Source organism: Bos javanicus, chromosome 4, assembly GCF_032452875.1.
Source record: "Bos javanicus breed banteng chromosome 4, ARS-OSU_banteng_1.0, whole genome shotgun sequence".
Taxonomy (NCBI): Eukaryota; Metazoa; Chordata; class Mammalia; order Artiodactyla; family Bovidae; genus Bos; species Bos javanicus.
Window position 1 is genome coordinate 101,926,992 of NC_083871.1, and position 18,894 is coordinate 101,945,885.

The 18,894-nt window shown below is 42.2% G+C and overlaps 1 protein-coding gene across 2 annotated transcripts in view; it reads right to left on the reverse strand.

The window, feature by feature from the left end:
- DGKI (diacylglycerol kinase iota) overlaps positions 1 to 18,894 on the reverse strand; it is a 515,206-nt gene that overhangs the window by 270,742 nt on the left and 225,570 nt on the right. For both annotated transcript variants that reach the window (XM_061414831.1, XM_061414832.1), the window contains exons 4-6: positions 13,485 to 13,559; positions 13,021 to 13,077; positions 2,440 to 2,505 (exon numbers count right to left, since the gene is read on the reverse strand). In XM_061414831.1, the coding sequence (XP_061270815.1) occupies positions 2,440 to 2,505; positions 13,021 to 13,077; positions 13,485 to 13,559 (198 nt within the window). The remainder of the gene's footprint in view (positions 1 to 2,439; positions 2,506 to 13,020; positions 13,078 to 13,484; positions 13,560 to 18,894) is intronic.

Genomic DNA, 18,894 nt, shown 5'->3' on the forward strand with positions numbered 1-18,894 from the left:
AAGGCAATGCCAAAGAATTCTCAAACTACCTCACAATTGCACTCATCTCACACACTAGCAAGTAATGCTCAAAATTCTCCAAGCCAGGCTTCAACAGTGTGTGAACCATGAACTTCCAGATGTTCTAGTTGGATTTAGAAAAGGCAAAAGAACCAGAGATCAAACTGCCAACATGCAGTGGAATATCAAAAAACCAAGAGAGTTCCAGAAAAATATCTACTTTGGCTTTATTGACTACACCAAAGCCTTTGACTCTGTGGATCACAACAAACTGTGGAAAATGCTTAAAGAGATGGGAATACCTGACCACCTGATCTGCCTCCTGAGAAATCTGTATGCAGGTCAAGAAGCAACAGTTAGAATCGGACATGGAACAAAGGACTGGTTCCAAATAGGGAAAGGAGTACATCAAGGCTATATATTGTCACTCTGGCTATTTTAACTTATATGCAGAGTACATCATGCAAAAAGCTGGGCTGGATGAAGCACAAGCTGGAATCAAGATTGCCATGAGAAACATCAATAACCTCAGATATGCAGATGACACCACTCTTATGGCAGAAAGCGAAGAAGACCTAAAGAACCTCTTGATGAAAGTGAAAGAGGAGAGTGAAAAAGTTGGCTTAAAACTCAACATTCAGAAAACTAAGGTCATGGCATCTGGTCCCATCACTTCATGGCAAATAGATGGGAAACAATGGGACAGTGACAAGACTTTATTTTTTGGGGGGGGCCTCCAAAATCACTGCAGATGGTGACAGCAGCCATGAAATTAAAAGACACTTGCTCCTTGGAAGAAAAGCTATGATCAACGTAGATAACACATTAAGCACAGACATTACTTTGCCAACAAAGGTCCATCTAGTCAAAACTATGGTTTTTCCAGTAGTCGTGTAAGGATGTGAGAGCCAGATTATAAAGAAAGCCAAGCACCGAAGAACTGATGCTTTTGAACTGTGGTGTTGGAGAAGACTCTTGAGAGTTTCTTGGATGGCAAGGAGATACAACCAGTCCATCCTAAAAGAAATCAGTCCTGAATATTCATTGGAAGGACTGATGCTGAAGCTGAAACTCCAATATTTTGGACACCTGATGTGAAGGAATGACTCATTGGAAAAGACTCTGATGATGGGAAAGATTGAGGGCAGAAGGAGAAGGGGATGACAGAGGATGAGATGGTTGGATGGCATCACTGACTCAATGGACATGAGTTTGAGCAAGCTCTGGGAGTTGGTGATGGACAGGGAGGCCTGGTGTGCTGCAGTCCATGGGGTTGCAAAGAGTCAGACACAACTGAATGAATGAACTGAACTAAACTATTAGCATGGGAAATGAGTGCAACTGTCCAATGGTTAGCACATTCTTTAGTACTCCCGTTCTTGGGAATTGGGATGAGGAATGACCTTTTCCAGTCTACAACCACTGTTGGGTCTTCCAGATTTGCTGACATATTGAATGCAACACCTTGATGTCATTCTCCTTTAGGGTTTTGAACAGTTCTACTGGAATTTCATCGTATGCACTAACTATTAACAGCAATGCTTCCTAAGGCCCACTTGACTTCACACTCCAGAATGTCTTTCTGTGGGTGAATGACCACTCAGCTGTAGCAATCCAATTCATTAAGATCTTTTTTGTACAATTCTTCAGTGTATTCTCATCATCTCCTCTTGATCCCTTCAGCATCTACTAGGGCTCTACCATTTCTGTCCTTTATTGTGCCTATCTTTGGGTGAAATCTTCAAAACAAAATGAAGCAGGGCAAAGGCTAACTGAACTCTGCCACGAGAATGCACTGGTCATAGCTAACACCCTTTTTCAACAACTCAAGAGACGACTTTACACATGGACATCATCAAATGGTCAATACCGAAATCAAACTTATTACATTCCTTGTAGCTGAAGATGGAGAAGCTGTATACAGTTGGCAAAAACAAGACCTGGCGCTGACTGTGGCTCTGATCACCAGCTTTTCATAGCAAAATTCAGGCTTAAATGAAAGAAAAGGGGGGAAACCACCAGGCACAACTGAAATCAAATCCTCTATGAAAATGCAGTAGAAGTAATGACTGCTGCTGCTGCTGCGTTGCTTCAGTTGTGTCTAACTCTGCGCGACCCCATAGACGGCAGCCTACCAGGCTCCCCTGTCCCTGGGATTCTCCAGGAAAGAACACTGGAGTGGGTTGCCATTCCCTTCTCCAGGGGATCTTCCTACCCCAGGGATTGAACCCGGTTCTCACGCATTGCAGGCAGACACTTTACCATCTGAGCCACGAGGGAAGCCCACCTTAAGGGAAGGAGGCCTAAAGGAAGGAGGCCTTCGGAAGGGAAGTGACGTACTGAGCCCTGGATTCAGGTGATGGGACTCATGGACCTCAGGTGCTTGCCAAGGCCTGCACACCCTCCTGCGACGCACGGCCACGCAGGGCAACGCCTTACCTTACCGCACTGCTTACACTTTCCTTCCTGCCGACGCCTGTGCACCCAGTGGTGACGCACAAAGTTCTGTGGGAAAACAAAAGTAAATGAATACGTTTCAATCTGCAAACTCCAGAACTCTTTTTTTTTAAGTGTTTTAAGAGTAGAGATTTCCATGAACAATCATTTAAGCCCATCTTAGCACAAAAACAAGTATGTGCCTGTGTGATCTGTTTAACAATAAACACGAATCCACTTGGGAAAACGAAGCTAAGTCTCCATCTTTGGTGATCTTTCATGTTTGCAGAAACCATCAGTCATGCCTTCTCTCTGCAGCTTCCTGGTGACAAATGCCTGTAATGAATTCCTGGTACTCTGCTTTCTTCTTAGTAAAAACATGGTTAGGTTTGTGACCTTGGGCTGGGAGGTAACTGAGGCGGGTAAGAAATATTCTTAAAGAAAGGAGGTGAAGGAGAGAAGGACAAAGACATCCATTTTAGAAAACAAATGTGTATTTAATGCTTTATAAGTGCCAGGCAAGCATCATACTCAACATTTGTGTTAGGAAGAATTTTAAAGAAATCAAATTCTCAGAAAGAAATAGATCTCATGATTTGAGAGTTTGTTTGTTTGTTTTTTAACCAGCGAAAGTAAAGGAAGAGAAACGCTGAAGAAAACTGATGACAAAGACAAGAGACATGGGCATATCGTGAAATTCTGTAATGAGGTTGTCCTTAGGTATTCTGAATGGGATCAGTTTCCAAGGTCTATCCTGGGCTTGTTTGTGTGTGTGCTTAGTCGCTTAGTTGTGTCCAATTCTTTTGTGACCCCATGGACTGCAGCCTACCAGGCTCCTCCATCCATGGGATTTTCCAGGCAAGAGTACTGGAGTGGGGTGCCATTGCCTTCTCTGCTTAGTAGCTTAGTTGTGTCCAATTCTTTTGTGACCTCAGGGGCTGTAGCCCCCTAGGCTCCTCTGTCCATGGGATTCTCCAGGCAAGAATACTAGAATGGGTTGCTGTTTCCTTCTCCAGGGGAGCTTCTCAACACAGGGATCCAACCCATGTCTCCTGCATCTCCTGCCCTGGCAGGTGAGTTCTTTACCACTGCACCACCTGGGAACCCCCATTCTTGGCTTGTGCTGTAGGAAACATGGAAGGTCCTTTTCCTTCTAAATAGATAATCACTCAAGAAGCACATGTCACCCAGCTGTTGGGATGCTTTATAAGAGAGAAAGTGGTCTTCAGGCCTAATGCTACAGGTAAACCCTAGTAACCTACACACAATTCATCTCTCTTAGGCCAATTCACCTAAAATACTTGTTAATGTTTTTATCCTGTCCTTTTCTAAGAACACATACTTTACCTGAAATTAACATTTGTATTGTCAGCCCACAGTCTATGTTTTCCCTTTAAAGTAGGCCCTCTAATATATATTCAATTGCAAATACTTGCTGCTGCTGCTGCTGCTGCTAAGTCGCTTCAGTCGTGTCAGACTCTGTGAGACCCCAGAGATGGCAGCCCACCAGGCTCCCCCGTCCCTGGGATTCTCCAGGCAAGAGTACTGGAATGGGTTGCCATTTCCTTCTCCAATGCATGAAAGTGAAAAGTGATAGTGAAGTCGCTCAGTCGTGTCCAACTCTTCGCAACCCCATGGACTGCAGCCTACCAGGCTCCTCCGCCCATGGGATTTTCCAGGCAAGAGTACTGGAGTGGGGTGCCATTGCCTTCTCCGTGCAAATACTTACCTAATGCCTACTATCCAGGCATTGTTCAAAGTAAGGAGGGACACAGAAAACATCAATGTCAAGAAAAAAAATGTTAAGACATGAAATTCAGAGTGACAAAGATACCTCTAACAAGCATTAGCATTATCAATTCCAAATTGTCACATCTACTTCTCTTCATTATGTCAAACCAATTTAAATTAAAACTTAACAAAGATCCTGGAGGAACAATGGTCTTTTAACTATAATAAGATATAAAGAAGTATAATAGTCCTACTAATTAGTCTAGTTTTTGTCTTGCTTTTTCTACTGTGGCAGTTTAATAAAATAAGGACACAATTCTTACACTGTTCTCAGAAAGAAGCTAATAATAATAGTTAACATTTCTTGAGTACTATCTCTGTGTCAGGCACTTTTTAAAATGCCTTAAAATACATATCTAATACCATACACAAAAATAAGCTCAAAATGGATTAAAGATCTAAATGTAAGACCTGAAAACTATAAAATTCATAGAGGAAAACATAGGCAGAACACTGTCTGACATAAACCACAGCAAGATCCTCCATGACCTACCTCTCAGCGTAATGGAAACAAAAACAAAATAAACAGATGGGGCCTAATTAACCTTAAAAGCTTTTGCACAATGAAGGAAACAATAAACAAGGGAAAAGGCAGTCTTTAGAATGGGAGAAAATAATAGCAAAAGAAACAACTGACAAAGAATGAATCTCCAAAATACATAAGCAGCTCACACAGCTCAACACCAGAAAAACGAACAACCCAATCAAAAAGCGGGCCAAAGAACTAAACAGACGTTTCTCCATAGAAGACATACGGATGGCTAATACACACATGAAAAGACGCTCAACGTCACTCATTATCAGAGAAATGCAAATCAAAACCACAATGAGTACCATCTCAAGGCGGTCAGAATAGCCGCCATCAAAACGTCTACAAACAATAAATGCTGGAGAGGGTGTGGAGAAAAGGGAACCCTCTTACACTGTTGGTGGGAATGCAAACTGTTGCCACCATGGAGAATAGTGTGGAGATTCCTTAAAATACTGGGAACAGAATTGCCATACCACCCGGCAATGCCACTGCTGGGCATACACACCAAAGAAACCAGAATTGAAAGAGACACACATACCCCAGTGGTAATTGCAGCACTGTTTACAATAGCTAGGACATGGAAGCAACCTAGATGTCCACTGGCAGACAAAAGGATAAGGAAGTTGTGGTACATATATACAACGGAATATTACTCAGCTATAAAAAGGAACACATTTCAGTCAGTTCTTATGAGATGGATAAAACTGGAGTCTATTACACAGAGTGAAGTAAGCCAGAAAGAGAAACACCAACAGAGTATATTAACACATATATGGAATTTAGGAAGACGGCAATGATGATCTTATATGTAAGACAGTAAAAGAGACACAGATGTAAAGAACAGACTTTTGGACTCTTGTGGGAGAAGGCAAATGGTGGGAGAAGGTGGGATGATTTGAGAGAATAGCACTGAAACATGTATATTAATATATGTAAAATAGATGACCAGTGCAAGTTTGATGCATGAAGCAGGGCACTCAAAGCCAGTGCTCTGGGACCACCCAGAGGGATGGGGTGGGGAGGGAAGTGGGAAGGGGATTCAGGATGGGAGGACATATGTGTACCCGTGGCTGATTCATGTTGATGTATGGCAAAAACCATCACAATGTTGTAATTATCCTCCAATTAAACTAATTAATTTAAAAAATGCCTTACATATAATAATAATTTTAATTTTCATGAGAATTTTTGTGAATAGAGGTGCTATAGAGTTGATAAGTACTAGTAAAACCCTGAGTTGGTAAAAACATTGAAATATGTCTATACTGATTGATAAATTGCAGTTCGGTGCTTCTACCATCCCTCTGGCTCCTCCATAGCTACCATAGCACCCTCCATGCCCTCAACACTGCACACCATTTCTACCTCCTCATTATTAAGAAATTAGAATGTTAATTCTGGGCATAACAGGTCTCTAAAATTCTGGACCTCTCTTCTGAAAATAAACCATGTTGCCTGGACAATGCCATTGGGTTCCACCACAAAGTCAGAAAACTGGGCTATGCCCCACTGATGGCAGCTGTCTGTCCAGGTATCAATATAAACAATTTAGGGGCCTATGGCTGCAAGTCCAGGAACCTGCTTACTGTCCATACCTCCAGGTCAGTGCAGAAACTCTACTGGGATGAAGGTACCAGACCCTTCACCTCATAGATGAGGCAGACTGCTCCAGCTTTTCAGCCCACTCACATGAGAAGTTCTGCCTGGGAGGACGGGGGCCAACTGCTAATTGTACTCTATCCCAATCCACATCATTGTAGGGCAGCTTATCAAAAGGTCTGACTTGAATTATCATCATCATCCTCATTTTACAGATGATGGAACTAAGGTATAGAGTGGTGACTTCAAATGTCAAGGGCTGAGCAAGGATTCAAACCCAGGCAGGCTGGCAAAAGAGCCTGTATTCTCAAGCACTCTGTTGCAGGGCCTCTTCTCTGCTCTGAAGCATCAAGTTCAAGCTCTTTCAATAAATGATTTCAATGACAGTCAGTAGTGGAAATATTGAATACATAAAAATGTCAGGCGGTATTATGAGAGATAGAAAAATTTACTATAATTGCTGTTAGTTTAGCAGAAGCTGGGGGAGAATGAACAATAACACTGATGTTAAGAGAAACTCTGCTTATTGAGATTATAAATCACCTAATGACTCTCCATTTAAGAATTGAAGGAGGGAAACACTGGAAAAATTTGATGCAATTACCTATGAGAAATCATGATTGACTCATGGGATTATTTAGTGAGTGACAACCTTAATCAAAAGATTAAACCAGCAATTTCCACAAATCAACAATTACTCAGAAACTATGAGACTGACGATGAATCATTTGTGAGGCGACATATATTGTTTGGTAAACAGATTTATAATACCATGTAGTTTAGTTTATTTAGGGAATAAAAGAGAACATTTTTAAATTGCTTATTTAAATACTTATGACTTTGCAAGTTGAATATTTTTAATATCACCCTTCCTAGGAAACAGGTAGGCAACTGAGGCACAGACAAAATAACTCATACAAATCACCGCTGTAGAAACTGAGTAACTGTCTCTGTGACTCTGATTTGAGATGTCAAGTATCCATCTATTTAGAGGTCTTCTTAGATCTGATATAATTTTTTTTCTATTGCTGCTTAAACATAGCTTGAACAAAGTGAAAGCCAATAAATGTGTGTTGAATTGAATGAAATTCTCAACCTAATTTCCTTGACAAATCACATAGCTACCATTTTGGAGGATCATCTATTGTTTTTTATCAGTTAGGGGAAAAAGAACACTTCTAGAGAATCACTGCTGTTTTATCATCCATCTTTCCCAAGCACTTAAAATTTTCATACTATTTCCTTTTGACTATTATTCATTTCTCCTAAATTATTGAACTGAAATTAGACTCAGAAGCCTCACACTGCAAATGTGAGTGTTGATACATGCTGTTAAGATAGCAGAGCAAGGCTTCTAAGACTATAACATCTTTTTATTGTTCATCAATAATCTGAATTATTCATATACCACCGTCAAATACTGGGTAAGAATAGGGTTATTACTTATGGGTGTTAAAATCTTGGCGATCCATTATTTCAGGGATTATTTTCAGTATGGTTAGCAAAAATGTATAACACAATTGCTCAATTATTGTCCAAAGCAGCCAGTTCGATTCATAATATTCAGTTCAGTTCAGTCGCTCAGTTGTGTCCAACTCTTTGCAACCCAATGATTGCAGCATGCCAGGCCTCCCTGTCCATAGCCATCTCCTGGAGTTTACTCAAACTCATGTCCAATGAGTTGCTGATGCTATCCAGCCATCTCATCCTCTGTCGTCCCCTTCTTCTCCTGCCTTCAATCTTTCCCAGCATCAGGGTCTTTTCCAATGAGTCAGTCCCTTCGCATCAGGTGGCCAAAGGATTGGAGTTTCAGCTTCAGCATCAGTCCTTCCAGTGGACATTTAGGATGGACTGGTTGGGTCCCCTTGCAGTCCAAGGGACTCTCAAGAGTATTCTCCAACACCACAGTTCAAAAGCATCAATTCTTCAGCACTCAGCTTTCTTTATAATCCAACTCTCACATCCATGCATGACTACGGGAAAAACCATAGCTTTGAGTAGACAGACCTTGGTTGGCAAAGCATTACTCATAGAGTTTTTTAAAGTATCTTAGAAATTATAGACCAATCCAAGCAGCTTATGTCTAAGGAAACTGAGTCCATTTGGAATGTTTCAACTTAGAGGAGTCAAACCAACATTCATTAAAAAAAGTCCAGGTATCAAGCACCCCACAAAGCCTAGGAGACAGTGATTAACAACCCTGCTCCAGGTCCCAGCCCTAGAGACACCACTGAGGGAAAAAGAAGCAGAGATGGCCTTGGAACACAAGTCAAACTAATTCTAAAGTGACTGTTTCTTTCATTTACATAAAGTAAACTATCTAAGGTCTCTTAATTAAGAATCCCCATGGGTCATGCATCCCTGGTGGCTCAGTCAGTAAAGAATCTGCCTGCAGTGTGGGAGGCCTGGGTTCGATCCCTGGGTTGAGAAGATGCCTTGGAGACAGGCATGGCAACTCACTCAAGTATTCTTGCATGGAGAATCCCATGGACAGAGGAGCCTGGTGGGCCACAGTTCATGGGGTTGAAAAGAGTCAGACACGACTAGGTAACTAAGCACAGCACATAGCATGTGACATAAGAATCATTTCCAAACTGTACTCTTAGAATAAGAGTTCTTAGAGATTTGGGGGGAAATTAACCCCTTCATGGGCTTCCCAGGTGGCTCATTTTGGTAAAGAATTTTCCTGTGATGCAGGAGACCCAGGTTTGATCCCTAGGTCGGGAAGATCCCCTGAAGAAGAGAATGGCAACCCACTCCAGCATTCTTTCCTGGAGAATTCCATGGAGACACCATGGGGTCACAAAGAGTCAGACACAACTAAGCAACTAACACTTTCACTCCTCTATAAACTCATTTGGTTAAAAGATATTCACTGATCACATTTTCTGCATCCTGTTGGTACAATGAGTTTGGAACAAACTTCATGAGTGATCTCCCAAAGCTTACACTAAGGAGGATGGTAACAAACAAGCAAATGAGTAATACCTGTAAATAATTATGACATACAAAGTGCTCTGAAGGGCAGAACAAGGTGCTTTGATAAAGAACAATGTGCGACCTATTTAGAGGTGGAAATCAACAAAGACCTCTGAGAGGCTCTAACTGTTAAGAAACAGCTGGTCATGAATAGAGATCTCCTGTGCCGCGACAAAACACACAAATATCAGAAGATGAAGAATATCTTGATGTGTGCCTCAAGAACTGAAATCCATGTGGCAGACAGATGTGTTGCAAGAGGTTGGCTGGCCCAGCCTATGCGGGGCTTTTGACTTTTCATGCCAAGCCAAGGAGTACAGTTTTCCTCTAAATGACGTGGAAACCACTGCCAAGTTTTAAGCTGGAAAATTATATAATCCAGTGTTCACTTTAAAAGATCACTCTCTTATATCATGGTGGATCGATGGGGTAAATTAAAGAATCCTGGAGAAGTTACTGCAGTGGTCAAAAGCAAGGGATCATGGTGTCTCAGGCTAGGGCACTGGCAACAGAAATGGAGATAAATGCATGATTTGAAATATATTTTATAAATAAAATTGATAGGGCTGGCAAATGGATTAAGTGTGGGGAGTACCTGAGAGAAGCATCATTATGACCCTGTGTTTTCTCATTTGTGGAGTTGGACCAATGGTCCTCTCATTTTCTGAGATACAAAACAATTGAAAAATATAGTTTTTACAGTGATGGCAATAGAGTTTGGTTGGTAATGTATTATATTTGAGATGACTCTGACACATTCAATGGGCATATCAAATGGCACTCCAAGTGTTTCAACCCAGACACGATACTGAAAACCAAAGGACTGGAGGAGTTCTCCCAACGCCAGCAGGCACAGTGTAGTCCAGTACTAACAAGCCCAACAAATACGTAGAAATCAGGGCATGAACAATGGAAGGACTACCCAGTGAAATATTTAAGAGAAACATTAAGAAAGCTGTCACGACACGAGAGCATTTCAAGATGGAGGAAATACTGAGTAGTTTGAACACATTTGAAAGACTGAATAAGAACAGAAAATAGCTAATGAATCTGGCATCAAGGAGATATTGGCAAGATTTAAAAAAGTAATTTCAGTGAATGGGTAGAGTAAGACCAGATCAGAACAGGTTAAAATGCCCAGGAGGGAAACATGCTAGAAACAGTTTATATGGCTAACACCTTCTGGAACTTTAGCACTGAACACAACACTGAGAATCAGAGCTGCAATTAAGACACAGTTGGTAATTAAGGGATATTCTTGTTTGTTTTTGTTTTTTAAAGATGGGAGGTCTCAGAGCACGTTAATGGTGATAGAAATAATCTACAAGGAAGGTGAGGATTTGAAAATGTAGGCATGGAAGAAATAGCAAGTCCTTGACATGAAGACAAAGGAAGACACTGAAAACACTCATGAAGGGCCTGGCTTCACAGAAGAGAAATAATACAGCTACTGAAAACACATCCCCCCAAATCCTTATGTTAGAAATTAGAAACAATCACAATTACCTATCCAAATGGAAAAAGAGAAATCAAAGGACAGGGAGCCAAATATGGATACCCTGGTTAGAAATGTATAAAGTCCATCTTAAAAAACTCAAAACGATTTCTTCTACTGTCCTAAGTAGAACGTCTCCTTCATTTGAGCCATCACTGAGTTATCCCTTGGCCAATGCTATAGTGTATTCCAACGACATCAAGGGTAAACACAAGCCTATCACTTTTCTTAAGACTCTCTCACCCTACATATGACCCATAACCAACCTCTTGCTGACATAATAGACAAGCACAGTGGGGACGGACAGCTAACGGGGACAGCTATTTTTATCTCTCTCTACAACCTCCACTGCCAGCCTATTCTCACTCCACGTTTTCTCCCAATCTCCTTGTATTAATCAGGAACAATATTATTCTTCTTCACCGCGTCTTCATTCATTAACTGTCATTAACACCAATCTATACTCAGACATCTTCTATTCCTATCTTACCCAGTCATCAAGCTTATAGCTTTAATTGCTACCTCGAAATGCCGACAGTTCACCAGCGTCTAACCTCTAGCCCAATCTTCCTCATAAGCTCTAAACTTATATAACCACTCAGCTTTCTGTTGGATATCACCAGTTGGGAGCCTCAGGACAACTCAAACTTGAGAGTCCGACAACTGAACTCATTACTTCTCTACCATATCCTCAAGGCAATTCATTTGCCAACATATTTGTCCTTATAGTCAAAGGACAGGGGAGCTTGGCATAAAGCTATGGTTTTTCCAGTAGTCATGCAGAGATGTAAGAGTTGGAACATAAAGAAGGCTGAGCGCTGAAGAACTGATACTTTCAAATTGTGGTGCTGGAGAAAACTCTTCAGAGTTCTCTGGACAGCAAGGAGATCAAGCCAGTCCATCCTAATGGAAATCAATCTTGAACATTCACTGGAAGGATTGGTGCTGAAGCTAAAGCTCCAATACTTTGGCCCCCTGATGCAAGCAACTGACTCACTGAAAAGACCCTGATGCTGGGAAAGATTGAGGGCACGAGGAGAAGGGGGAGACAGAGGATGAGATGGTTGGATGGCATCAGGGACTCAATGGACGTGAGTTTGAGCAAACTCAGGAAGCTGATGAAGGATACGGGAGCCTGGTGTGCTGCAGTCCATGGGGATCACAAAGAGTCAGACACCAATTAGTGACTGAAAACAACAACCCCTGTCCTTGTGTCCAAAATCCAATCAACTAATATATCCTGACCATCTTATTTCCTTCAAATTCACATTTACCAATTTTCTCCATCTCAGTATTACTGTTAGTTCAGATCACCATTATCACTTCCAAAAGACTCTGATGCTGGGAGGGATTGGGGGCAGGAGGAGAAGGGGATGACAGAGGATGAGATGGCTGGATGGCATCACTGACTCGATGGACATGAGTTTGAGTGAACTCTGGGAGTTGGTGATGGACAGGGAGGCCTGGCGTTCTGCGATTCATGGGGTCGAAAAGAGTTGGACATGACTGAGCGACTGAGCTGAACTGAAACTAAGAGAATAGCCAATTTCCTCCATGCCTTTAACACTGCTGCTCTTGAAATACATGGCATCCCCTCCACACTGTAGATAGATTAATATATTTTGCTTAAAATTGTTCAATGCCCCTCTAATTACTACGATGATGAGACATGCCTTGATTATAAGAGCCTTCGTGGTCTCACTTCTGCTTATCTCTTGGGTCTCGTGCCTTCCTTGTATGTCCCTCACTTTTGAGCCTGTGTGGATGTGTTCTGTCTAGAAGGTGCTCACTCACCCCCGAGCTGACGATCCCCCAAACCTTCACTTAGATCAATCCTTTGGGACTCAGTTTAGTTGCCACCTCTTCCAGGTGGAATTAAAATAGACCAAAAGCCAATAAAATACTATTTCTTTCTTACCTTTTCAATTCTACCACCATTCCCTCTCCCTACTCTCTGGCTCATTCAATAGACCTTCGCTCTCCAGGGCATTCTATGAGAAGAAGAAAGGGGAGCAGACACACCCTGAAGAGACTTGGGGGGTTTACTGATTGTATTTGTTGAGATACTGATAAGACACTAATGTGAAATGGAGGGAGACAGATTTTTTTTAATCCCTGATGACAATGAATGCAGTGAATCAATGGGAAATAAAAGGTGGCATTTGCACTAGAGCTCTGAAATACTTACTTCTCTTGGTGATCTTGAACCTCCTTCTCGAAATGTTGGTTTACATCTGAAATTAATCTGTCATTTAAAAAGAAAAGTGTATTATATTAGGGAGAGCACCTAACTAGAATTACCCTAAAAATTACCTAGAGTTACCCTAGAAAACCAACAAATCCCATGGGCGAATGACAACACTTGCTGTTATTGTGAAGAAATAGGCCCATACCAGGCTTTTCTCTCTAACCTTTTTATTCCTTTACCCAAGAGTCAACATGAAATGATATCAAATTAAAGCTCAGTAAACAATAGAGTGGATGTAAACCTTAAGCATAGTCCTCCCATTATTAATCTGGTGATAATGCTAGACTTCTAGGTTTTTAAAAGAGCATAGTTGTCAAGAAGTTGAAAATGAGAACTGACGCTTTGTCTCTTAAGTCCAAACACTTGCAGGGTAGCAAAGATTGCAGCAGGTGGCGCTGTCTCACCTTTTCTAGCTGTTCAATGCAGGCGGTATGGACGACAATCTTACAGACTGCACACTTCCTCCTGAGAGCTGATTTCTACAACAGACAGTTCAGAAGACAAGGAGAAACGTTAGCAGTCTGCTCTGAAGGGTTCCCTGGTAGTAAAGAGAACATTCAGAAATAAGGCAAACATAAACCAATTTAAAACTTCATCATAGACATTCAATAATATGACAAGCTTCATCAATAGTCCTTTGATCTACTAAGCAGCTACATAGTCACAACTTAGGGTGGCCGAGATGTTCTCTTTACAACATAATTATATACTAGATGTTATATGTTGAGGATATACTATGAGCCAAGTTCTTTATTCTGCTGTTTTTTCCTTCTCTAAGTTTCATGACCTAACATGGTAGGCATTATTATCTTCTAATTTTTTTTTTTTTCATGTTTACTCTAAGGGGTAGGGCCAACATACCAGGTTCAAAACAAGCACTCTTTCCCTACAGTCAAAGAGTCTACATTTCAAGGGGCCTTCACCTCGGGGTTTTATTCCCAGCACAAACCTAAACAAACCTACTTGGGTTTCTGCCCAGATAGTCTGGAAAGTAAAAAGACAAGTCTAACTTTTACTAATCATTATCATCATCATAGCAGCAGCAACAGTAACATAAGAGCAACTCACATGAATGTACTACCTGCCATGTGCTAGGTATTCTAGTAAGCACTTCACAAACAGTAACATTTAATCCTCACCACCCTGAGAAATAAGACACTATTCTTACTTTCATTATACAGATAAGAAAGCTGAGGCACAGGAAGTTATACATTTAGAGCACAGCAGGGCCAGGTGGTCTGAAACAAGACTCCTGCTTAGAAGCATTACATAGTTTGGCCTCGCTGACACTCAGTGCGAGTTAAAAATTCACAATAAAAATACTCCCTGAGGCTGATCTTTTCTCTAACTAAAAAACAAGCAGTAGAGAGAGGGAGAGGAAGGTGTGGAAATGTTGATTCATTGCTCCTAGTGCCATGGAAAGTGTAAGCTACCAATGCTCAGGTCTCTCTGTGAAGGACAAGCTAAAAGGCAGAATTGCATGAATAATTTGGGGGTTTGAGCACTGAAAGAAACTTACTATAACAAAGTCAATCTGTGAAATAGCCCATCAAAGCATCGATGTGTGAAAGGCCCCGAGTCCCTGTCCTCAAGAAAGGCACTGCCACAGGGTACATTCTGAGGACTGGCTTCTCCTCCTGGGATTTGATTTTTGAGCTAAAAATTGAGGTGATACTGCTACAAAAGGAGCCTGGAAGAAATGCAAACCAGCACCTTGGGAGGGACAGAATCGGCAAAGAAACTATAGCCTCCTGCCTCCTAGACGGCTCTACCCATTCAAACACAGGTCTCCACAGTGTCATCAGACACCAGTCAAGCACCAAGAACACTGCAGTCAGTACTGCGGCAATGACATGTGTCACCCTAATACCCACTGACTAAGGTTTAGGTACTGTGCTTGCAAATGCTTTCATCATTCTTGGTTTCCCTCTGCCTGAGGAAAGGACATGGTCTGGAACTTTAAGCAAGTTTGGCAATCAATTGATTTTGCAAAAAGACAGGATAAAGGGAAATCCAAGCATCTAGCTACACCACTGAAAAGTGTCTTGGCTTCACTACTAAAAAGAAAGAGGGGATGATGGGTGGGAAGAAAAAGGAAGGGTAGGAGAAGGGGAGAGAGAACAAGAATGACAAGCAGAAGCGGCGGCACCAGCAAGGGCGACATCACTCAAGGCAACAGTAATAAAATTCCAGGTGTGTAGTTTTTCATGGGCTGAGTGCCCATTAGCAAACTCCTGATGCGCTCCTGTTAGCTGGAACTCCTGGTGGGGACCACCGCTTTAGCGTAACCTGCAGCAAATGCATGGGGCTCTAGAGTCCTGTTGCTCAAGAGTTACAGTGATGCTTGAGAGTCGATCTCATTCTACTTTTTATCCACCAACCCCTAGGAGATTTCACAGCAAGCAAGCAAAGTGATACTCTCATGGTAGCAACCACTTACAGGGTTATTCAAGGCCACCTGAAAAGCCTCCCTCCAGTTAAGTCCTGCCCTGGTCGAGCTTTGCGCCTGACCGTGTGCTCTGTGCTGGGGTCTGCACAAGATTGCATAAGGGCTCCATGAGGCTCCTAAGAAGCCCCTGGGGATGGTGGGAAGGGACAAACATGCACTCGTCGAAGCCAGAACACCTCTTCCTTGCCTTGCTTTCTGTCTGGATTTCAAGTCAGGATCTTTTTTGAATACGGGATCTTGCCGGGAAAAGTTTGAGAGCCAGTAGGTTAAGACCGTTCTCTCTCAGTTTCCTAGGATAACGTGCAGTTACACTGATACATCAGGTTCAGTCCCTGGGTCAAGAAGATCCCCTGGAGGAGGGCATGGCAACCCACCCCAGTATTTCTGCCTGGAGAACCCCATGGACACAGGAGCCTGGTGGGCGACAGTTCATAGGGTTGCAAAGAGTTGAGCATGACTGAAGCGACTTTAGCACACATCCACTCACACGGATATTATTCATGTGTAATAATGCAAGAGCAATGTACTACAAATGATAATATATGAAGAAAAGTGCCTTACACTATAAAACTGATTTTATTTAGACAATATTGAATTTTAAAGGCCCTCATAAAATATAATATGTGCTTCTATGCCTTCTGAGGCAGAATATATAAACCATAATCTGAATTTGTCTTTATAAGCACAACATGATGCCTTTTACTATAGAGAACAGTCATTTTTCTGCTTCCTGTCTTCCTATCAGGCTAGAAGTTGTTGTGTCTGACTTTAGTTGCCCTCAATTTCCTAAATGACAGTTTCTAAACAGCGTATAATCTGATAAATTAGATAATTAAGGTCTGTATATAATCATATGCAAAATTAAGTGAATAAATTCTGATTGAAGGCCCCAGGTCTTTTTCCATAGTAGAAAAATATATCGATTTTTGCTTTTCAACTGATGAAAACTGTTTCAGTGAATCAGAACTCCGAACTGCTGACTTCTTGGTTTATCACTGTGCTTCAATTGGCTCAAGTTCTTTGAAGCAGCTGGATAATAAGCTCCTGGGCAAAAATGCTCAATTCATGCTTGGTTATGTTCCAATTTTTATTTGCAAGATTCAAACTAAATATAAAGATAAAATGCAGGAATCTAGATATTCTAAATACTGTAAGTATTCACCTTTTCTTTAAAAGCTCTTAATTTAAGTCAATACTTTCTTCACTATAAAAAATGATAAAGCAAGAAAAGTCATTCAAATTAAGTTGGCAGATTAGCTGTCATTCTTCTTAGTGGGACAGCTGTGATAGAACCTAGCACCAAAATGGGCAAATTCAAAAATAAATATGACCTGGGAAGTAAACATGCTTAACAATTATAAAAGTTTAATAATTCGCTCTCTTGATTTAAAGACCAATTAGGCTTATTGCTTCAAATATCAAGTGACCTCAGTACCTTTCCAAGGGTTTCCTCATTTTGTAAAAGGAGGTTCATGAATTTGTAATTGTGTATGTGTCCGTGTGTGCAACATCTGTAAAAACTAGTGGGCAGGCACATCTGGGAAAACTAAAACAATATAGGCTATACTATAAATTACATATGGCACCCCACTCCAGTACTCTTGCCTGGAAAATTCCATGGGTGGAGGAGCCTGGTAGGCTGCAGTCCATGGGGTCGCCAAGAGTCAGACACAACTGAGCGACTTCACTTTCACTTTTCACTTTCATGCATTGGAGAAGGAAATGGCAACCCACTCCAGTGTTCTTGCCTGGAGAATCCCAGGGACAGAGGAGCCTGGTGGGCTGCTGTCTATGGGGTCGCACAGAGTCGGACACGACTGAAGTGACTTAGCATAAATTATATCCCATTATACAATGCTTCCCAGGTGGCGTTAGTGGTAAAGAATTGGCTTGCCAATGCAGCAGGCACAAGAGATGTGGGTTGGATCCCTGGGTCAGGAAGATCCCCTGGAGAAGGAAATGGCAACCCACTCCAGTATTCTTGCCTGGAAAATCCCATGGACAGAGGAGCCTGGCAGGCTATAGCCTATGGGGTCACGAGTCGGACAAGACTAAGGGACTGAGCACACATGCAGTGACCAGAATTGACTCATATAATCGTGCCACCATGAATGATATGCTGTGCTTTAGGATGGTGGGCACAACCTGAGCAGCAGACCTAACAGTGATGGAAGAGAACACCTTCCCAGTTCTGACTGGGCCCTGCACGTTTCCCATGCTGCAGGCATTGCTGGCACTCTAAGCAGCAACAATTCCTTTCCAAACTTCGGCTCACCTCAGGCACAGAAGTAAAACAGCCTTAGACCACTGGCACTGGGGATGGAAGCTGGAGAGGGGCTGAAAGGACCGGAGGCAATAGTGGTAGAAAGTATGCAACTGTCCCCGAGAAGAGTTAATATCTCATCCCATCCCACCTGCCCACTCCCTTTTGTCACAAGTCTCTGATTCATCTGTACCACCAAGCAAGCTATGTTTGCTTCCTTTGAATAAGAGATGTGATTTCTACTAAATAATAAAGATCTGGTGGTAGGCAACAGCATTTGATAGAAAGAGAGAGAAGCAAGGGAGGGAAGGAAAGAAGAGGAGAAAGAAAAGGAACCTAGCTTCACAGGTTTATGATTTGTGACAGGTCAAGGCCACCATGCTACGAGGTAACTTAATTCAAATGTCACCCCTAATAATGTGAAATCTGACCCAAGAACCGTGTATGACAAGGCTGACTGAGCCTCTCCCCAATAAATATCCAGCAAATCTCATGTTTCCCTGAAGATGAGCGAGTCATCGTGCCTCTGACCACATCTCTCCTGCAGTATTTTTAAAGATACCCTCCCCCAACACACACACACACACACACACACACACACACAGAGGTTTAATCACAGAGATGAGAAGCAGGAGGAAAAATTTAGTCTCCAGAGACCATGTGGCTACTCTTTCTCAGCCTCCTGTCTCAAGAGACCTCAGGGGCCAGAGCCTACTGCTGGCCAAACAGTAGTATGGGCCTGGCAGCATCTCATTGCAGACAGAGTCCCCAGAACACAGGCTCCCAGATAAAATGCAAGAAACCAATGTTTCCATCAGCCCTGCCCCTGTCACAAGGCCACAGGGACAAAAGGATGAATGGCCAGGAAAGTGGCTCTGGGCAGGGATGCAACCACACTAGGAGAGGGGAAGGAAGCAGACAAAGTCCTGGGGGGAGGATGAGATGAGGAGCTGAGTGGTGAAAAGCTGGGAGAAGAAGGCTGGATGACTATGAAGTAATTAGCCTCCAATTAAAATAAATAAATAAAAAAACAAAAAACAGAAGGCTGGATGAGGTGGTGGGCTGAGCTTCCAAACTCAGGCTCCCCCAGCTGTCTTCTCCC